The 7,623-nt window shown below is 36.1% G+C and overlaps 2 protein-coding genes across 2 annotated transcripts; one reads left to right on the top strand and one right to left on the bottom strand.

The window, feature by feature from the left end:
* Positions 1–432: 432 nt before the first annotated feature.
* LOC112048963 (ubiquinol-cytochrome-c reductase complex assembly factor 1) lies at positions 433–3,101 on the bottom strand (the record flags this gene model as incomplete). The annotated part of the gene is given in 5 exon segments (XM_024086675.2): positions 433–905; positions 1,351–1,545; positions 2,131–2,409; positions 2,603–2,770; positions 2,861–3,101. Coding segments are annotated over 5 exon segments (750 nt in total). The 5' UTR covers positions 2,888–3,101.
* Positions 3,102–4,614: 1,513 nt separating this feature from the next.
* LOC112048949 (ATP synthase subunit beta, mitochondrial) lies at positions 4,615–6,322 on the top strand. The gene has a single exon (XM_024086660.2). The coding sequence runs from the start codon at positions 4,720–4,722 to the stop codon at positions 6,262–6,264; it is 1,545 nt and encodes a 514-aa protein (XP_023942428.1). The 5' UTR covers positions 4,615–4,719; the 3' UTR covers positions 6,265–6,322.
* The last annotated feature ends 1,301 nt before the right edge of the window (positions 6,323–7,623 follow it).

The following is a 7,623-nucleotide window of genomic DNA, read 5'->3' as shown; positions in this document are numbered from 1 at the left end:
GAGGACCCATTTGACAATAATAACTGCTTGTTTTGAGGAACCATTTGACAATAATAACTGCTTGTTTTGAGGAACCATTTGACAATAATAACTGCTTGTTTTGAGGACCCATTTGACAATAATAACTGCTTGTTTTGAGGAAACATTTGACAATAATAACTGCTTGTTTTGAGGACCCATTTGACAATAATAACTGCTTGTTTTGAGGACCCATTTGACAATAATAACTGCTTGTTTTGAGGACCCATTTGACAATAATAACTGCTTGTTTTGAGGAAACATTTGACAATAATAACTGCTTGTTTTGAGGAACCATTTGACAATAATAACTGCTTGTTTTGAGGACCCATTTGACAATAATAACTGCTTGTTTTGAGGAAACATTTGACAATAATAACTGCTTGTTTTGAGGACCTATTTGACAATAGTAACTGCTTGTTTTGAGGACCCATTTGACAATAATAACCTGTCTATTTGTATTTATAAACATTCCATCAAATAAAGTATAATTCCTTGTGAATTTTACGAATTGTTCAATTACTTATTACTTTATTTTCAGCTTATCTGTACTTTAAATGTTGTGGAGTTTTACTTTCATGTTATTATGGCTTAGTTTGTAATTTTTTGATATCATATTATGTACATCAATGTTATCTTATGTTTTTCTATTGCTGTTTAATTTATTTCCTTTTTTCTTCGTCTTGAACCTACATTGTTTAGGATATTGTTTTATAAATAAAAATATATTTAAATATTGAATAATTTCACTTAATTTATTAACAACCCTAGAATATTCTAAATAACAAAAAAAAATACAGCTAATATCAATGATTACGTATACTTAACCAATCGATTTGTGGTTTCCACCGTAAGTCTTCACTTGGTATTTTGTCCAAAATAGATAACTGAAAAAAATTATATTAAGAATTAAAAAAAATGTGTGTGTGAGTCTACTCTTTCAGATTGACTGTCTAAATGTATGTTGCCCCGCAGCATACACTATGTATGTCTCAATACTGACACCTGAAAAGTGAAAGATGCACAACCGAGGAGCATCAGGCCGCGGCGTGTGCGTCCGCCAACAGCGCCATGTGCATGCTGCAGGCGGCAGCGCACGGTGAAAGGTGCGCAGAATAGATTGCGCACAAAAAACGTAACGTTCAACGAATTTTACTGCCTATATTTTTTCATACAAAACCAGAAGCATTGCTCTCTAGAGCTGGGACTGGGACAACTCTGCGGCTATTGGTCGACATTAGTCTGTTTGTCTTCTCAATATATGTTGTGGGTTGCACGTCTAATTGAGAAGAGGATATGCTACTTTTATCTAATGCTTGGTGAATATCTTACCTGATGTCTAATAAAATGAACAATCCTGGCTACATGTTCAGCTTTAACATCTTCAGAGAGAGAATAGAACCTCCTCCAGGCGGCGCCGGCTAAGACCTTATCATCAGAAAGACCCTCATCATAAGCTACTAAGGATGCTTGGAACTGTTCCGATAATTCTGTCACTTGGTTTCTTGCTATAGCTGGGTTTGCTCCCTGGAATCATTAGTATATGAAAGTATGTATATTAAATTACTTAAATCAGGTTTATTTTTATTTTAGTAGGTAACATTTAGCTCCATCCCTGCTGCCTTCCACTATAACCTATAAAAGAACAACACCTCAGAATTATATTATAGTCTGTTTTATTAATTTTTTATTCACCATTACCAAAGAAAAACTGCTATTGGTGAAGAAATGTAATGAAACTCTTGGTTTCACCTATATAACTCCCACTCTAGTGGGAATACAGAGATAAATAAATAAATGTATATATAACTTGTGTGCTTTAACTTGAGACCTGGCTACAAAATCCATACAAACACAGTACCAGCATCATTTAAGCCAGGTGTCAAGTTAATCTGCATGAGCTGTACTTTCTTTTTTTCTTTTATTTCAAAATATAGCCTATGTTACACTTTGGTGTTACATTTGTATTTACACTATTTGTGAAAAAAAATCTTAAAATGGTTAAGTAATTTGTGAATCCATTGAAAACAAACAAATCAAGTCAAACACTTCAAAAAATAAAACTTACCCTTTTATAATATTAATTTAGATAAAATATAAAATAAAAATTACCTCCAGTAGCTTTATCCTATTTCCAACATCTGCCCATAATGCTTCAATTATACAGTTTCTCACAAAATGTCCATCACCTTTCACATACTTTTTCTTATCTGTGCCTGTTGCCATGGCATCCTCTGCCATATACCTCACCAGCAAGAGCCATACATGCAACTCTGTGATCATGAACCACGAGGCAAACGTGTCTGGAAGCTCAAGATCCTCAAACCACTCAGCGTATGCCACTTTGTCTGGCACACATTCATAGAGAAAATATCCAGTAAGTTTGAGACGCTGAAATATAGCATAATTTCAGTGTTTAAACAAACAAATTTATACAGTTAATTAATTACCTTTTTTTGTGTAGAATATTCTTTTAATCACATCTGATGGTAAGTGTAGATCTGATGATCAACGGCGTGCATGAGGTTATTGATTAGGGTAATCACTATATGAAAAAATTTAAAGTAATCATTTAATTACTCACAGTTCTTTCTTGATCCATCCATCCCACAGCTTTCATAAATTTCTTAATATAACTGTCCTTCAGTATTACCGTGCATTGTTCTCTTATTATTAAAGGATTTGTGCCCAGTGTAACTGAGCATGGTCTTGCATAATCAATCTGACTGAATGGTCTATGGCGCCAAAATATCTGACAAAACCAAAATATTATTCAAAGAGTAGTTTACTTTAAAATAGATAAAAATAATTCACTAATTCAACATTATTAAATGTAACTTACTTTTGATAAAATACGACTACGATTCATGTTTATTTATATTGTTTATAACCTTTTCTGTTCAAGGTGATGTAACGTACAGGTACAATTTCTATACCAATATCACACCCAGACTTAACATTTTGATGTTTAGTGTAATTTTGAAAGCATAATACTTTTAAGTTCTCAAGTCATTAAATAATTATTGTAATTAATGTAATAAATTAAAAAATCTCATTGAAATCTCTAACATAAAATGCATAAAATGTCATTGTCAAAATTCTTGTTGTTATAAATTTGACATTGACAATTGTGATTTTTTTTTTACTTTGGATTTATTTGGATTCTTACGTTTTTGAACTTTTATTGTTTTCAGTACAAAATGCACTAAAGTCAGCGAAAATAATCTTTGACTTACTATATTATTATTGGTCGAAGAAAATAATGTTTTTTAAAAACAGCGGTTAAAGTCAACATATTTTATTATTTTGAATTAACAAAAACTTTCGATTTTAAATCTCATTATTGAAGTAAATACTTCTTGTAGAGTTTTAGTGAGTGTTTCATTCTTTTGTTTAACTTCTTTACTTCTTGACAATAATACATGTCATTAACTACTTGTCAGTTCGATAAAGTTCTTGTTACTATTTCATGGCAAATTGTCAACATAATATATTTTTATACTACATGTTTTATTTCCTTTCTCTGCATATATTTTTAGTAACAATCATCTGGTTATGGGTCCAGCACACTACTACTGCGTCTTTAGTTTAAGGACTAAAGTTTAAGAAAGAACGGCTTAGAGAAACCAGAAGATGTATCACCCGATGTAACAGATCAAGCATTGATTGGCTTACTTTTGCACGCTGCCATGTGACGAGACCTCATAGCACTTGAAGTGAACATATTCAGTCAGTTTGACGAGTGTTACGATAATAATCATTGAATAGCGGCAAAGAGAATTCTTCGACATCTAGAAGGTACAATCTGTTAAGCTGATAGTATCATCAGCATAACAGATTATGTACCTTTCTTCTCTGTCTATTTGTTGGCCGGGCTGTGGTTGTTCATCTCCAATAATACATTGTAATCTTTGGTTCATCTTATGATTAAATGTAAATTTTGTTTGTTATATTATATAAGTGATAGGAACAAATTTTAATAAGTAACGAGTTGTACATAATTAACCCCTTTCGGAACGAAAATAGCAATTGAAACAAAGTGTTTGAAAATAATATTCTAATGTTTAATATTTTTGGAGTATGTGTGTGAATTTTTAACAACTTTGCCTAGTACATTTACACATTATTACCACATACATTTTTCAATGTAACTGTTAAAAGTACCTAAAAAAGTACATACAAAAAATCGTTTAACATAAAAAAATAATTAGTCCCGTTTTTACGCAAAAACTTACTTTGCAGTACAAAAAATTTTACTTTCATTACTTGATACAACCAACTATTCAAAATTAATTATCAAGAACAAAAACAACGGTTACCGTAATTTTTCAGCACAACTCACAACTTTTTTTTTTGAAATTTAAATATTAACATGCACTAATGCTACTTTTCCACGCATAGGCTTCTTTAGTATTTTAGTCGAGTAAAACTAATTAATTAATTAATTTTTAATAAAGTTTAAAATTTATATTTCCATTTAATATGTTCCATGGAAAACTCACGCATTGCATATAATCTGTACTTGTCTCTAAATTCTCTAGTCTATTATAAGACGTCAAATTGACAATGACAATTGACAATTGACATTGTCAACCTCGTCGCAAAGATTTTATTTTAGGTTATCTTAATTTTTCTGATCTGTGGTTGGATTGCCGTCTGCAGTGGGTTACATAATTTTATCCGCCCTTAAGATTTAATAAAATGCTGGGGGCTATAAGTAGGGTCGGTAGCGGCTTTCTAGCCGCTAAGACAGTAACCGAAAAAGCACTTACAGAATGTGGCAAAATTGCAGCCGTTGCTGGGAACAAGCGAGACTATGCTGCTGCAGCAGGCAAAGGGCAAGGTAAGGTTGTGGCAGTAATTGGTGCCGTTGTGGATGTTCAGTTCGATGATAGCCTTCCGCCTATCCTAAATGCCCTGGAAGTTCAAAACCGGACGCCTAGACTCGTCCTTGAGGTGGCACAGCACTTGGGTGAAAACACCGTACGTACTATTGCCATGGACGGTACTGAGGGTCTCGTCCGTGGACAACCTGTTCACGACTCCGGCTCACCCATTCGTATTCCCGTCGGCGCTGAAACTCTCGGCCGTATCATCAACGTCATCGGAGAACCTATCGATGAGCGCGGCCCCATCCCCACCGACAAAACTGCCGCCATCCACGCCGAAGCCCCCGAATTCGTCGAAATGTCCGTGCAGCAAGAGATTCTAGTAACCGGTATCAAGGTCGTCGACCTCCTTGCCCCCTACGCCAAAGGAGGCAAGATCGGTCTGTTCGGCGGCGCCGGCGTCGGCAAGACCGTACTCATCATGGAGCTGATCAACAACGTCGCCAAGGCTCACGGAGGTTATTCCGTGTTCGCCGGCGTCGGGGAGCGCACCCGCGAGGGCAACGACTTGTACCATGAAATGATTGAGTCCGGAGTCATCTCCCTGAAGGACAAGACTTCCAAGGTAGCTCTTGTGTATGGTCAGATGAACGAGCCCCCCGGCGCCCGCGCCCGTGTAGCTCTCACCGGGCTGACCGTGGCTGAGTACTTCCGTGACCAGGAAGGCCAGGATGTGCTGCTCTTCATTGATAATATTTTCCGTTTCACCCAGGCCGGTTCAGAGGTGTCTGCTCTGCTGGGTCGTATTCCATCTGCTGTGGGTTACCAGCCCACACTGGCCACAGACATGGGTACCATGCAGGAGCGTATCACCACCACCAAAAAGGGCTCCATCACCTCTGTGCAGGCCATCTATGTGCCAGCTGATGACTTGACTGACCCTGCCCCAGCCACCACTTTCGCTCACTTGGATGCCACCACTGTGCTGTCTCGTGCTATTGCTGAGCTCGGCATTTACCCTGCTGTGGACCCTCTTGACTCTACATCTCGTATCATGGACCCCAACATCATTGGTGCCGAGCACTACAATGTGGCACGTGGTGTTCAGAAAATTCTACAGGATTACAAGTCACTTCAGGACATCATTGCTATCCTGGGTATGGATGAGTTGTCTGAAGAAGACAAGCTGACTGTAGCACGTGCACGTAAGATCCAGAGGTTCCTGTCACAGCCCTTCCAGGTTGCTGAGGTATTCACTGGACACGCTGGAAAACTTGTACCGCTGGAGGAAACCATCAAGGGATTCTCTAAAATTTTACAAGGAGAGTATGATCATCTGCCAGAGGTAGCTTTTTACATGGTTGGGCCAATTGAGGAGGTTGTGGCTAAAGCCGAAACTCTGGCCAAGAGTGCGTAGTTGTTGTAACTGAGGTGGCAATGTAATCATAAATCATAATAAATCTAGTTATAAATAATGAGATTTTTTTTATTTAACATATCCATCATAAATATTTAAAAAAAAAGTGATTTCAAAACTTAAATATACCCACGATACTCAAAAGCGAAAATAACATTATAATATTTATTTTCTATCTGTTGATCACTTTGAAGAAGATGCCAAGCCGGTGATCTATTTATTCAAGGAGTACCTATCAAAAAGATTGTTTCTCAGACATTCCTTCATGTGGTTTTTTTTTCACTAACAATCAACAACAGGCTTTGCACCAAATTCAAAGTGATCAGTAGGTAAAAATTGTTTAGGGTTCCGTTATATTTATTTTTATTGGAGAGAATTTCATACTCATTCAATTTATTACATTATAAATAGTAATTTTCGTAAAAAAAATTACAATAAAATAAATTTAATGAATATGAAATTCTCTCCAATAAAAAAAAATTAAACTGAACCCCAAAAATTATTTTTTATTAAAATTGGACCACTGATCTCAGGAACTACTGGTACGATTTGAAAAATTCTTTCAGTGTTAGATAGCTCATTTATCGAGAAAGTACGAACAATTTTTGGATTTACCGCCCAAAAATCGTTCGTACTCGACTAAAATACTAAGTCCGAACTAGGCCTACAGACCTGCGCGTAGCAATATCCGCAGCTTATTTCCGAGACGTCTTAAAGATGCATCTGACTATAAATAACAATTTCTTTAGATAATAGCGATGTAGAATCTAATCAACAACAAACCTATCCGTTTTTGCACAAAAAATCAAACTTGAACCCATCACTGTAAATCGAATCAAATTCCGATTAATAGTTTCAGTTTTGCACATATTTTTACTGCAGCACCATCTGGTGAGTTGTCAACGTAACACCTATTTATGAACTTTACCACTCGATCAGGTATCTATTCACAAACCCGCATAAAATCGTAATAGTAGCTTTGGAGGTAAACGTTAACATTATTTTGTTAACCTCTCACCCCAAACATCGAATTTGCACAAACAAAATTTTACTGCAGCGCCGCCTGGTGTGTCGTCACCTTAATTTAACATCAATTTATGAATTCCTAACATAATTCCCAAGATAATTAAGTCTATTACTATCCTTACGTTCCATATAAAAATTGCTTTTAGAGTTCGTTTCTTATAGGATGGTGAGGGTGACAGATCGTTTTTTATTTATTCTTTACAAGTCTTAGACGTAGCCCTTGACTACAATCTCATCTGATAGTATGTGATGCAATCTAAGATGGAAGCGAGATAACTTGTTAGGAGAATGAAAATCCATACCCCTTTCGGTTATTACAGGTCACCGGAACGC

This window comes from Bicyclus anynana, chromosome 12 (assembly GCF_947172395.1).
Source record: "Bicyclus anynana chromosome 12, ilBicAnyn1.1, whole genome shotgun sequence".
NCBI lineage: Eukaryota > Metazoa > Arthropoda > Insecta > Lepidoptera > Nymphalidae > Bicyclus > Bicyclus anynana.
This window is presented reverse-complemented; position numbering and strand designations above follow the sequence as displayed.

Coding starts and splice junctions, on each gene's coding strand:
- LOC112048949 (XM_024086660.2), top strand. CDS start 4,720: ATGCTGGGGGCTATAAGTAGGGTCGGTAGCGGCTTTCTAGCCGCTAAG.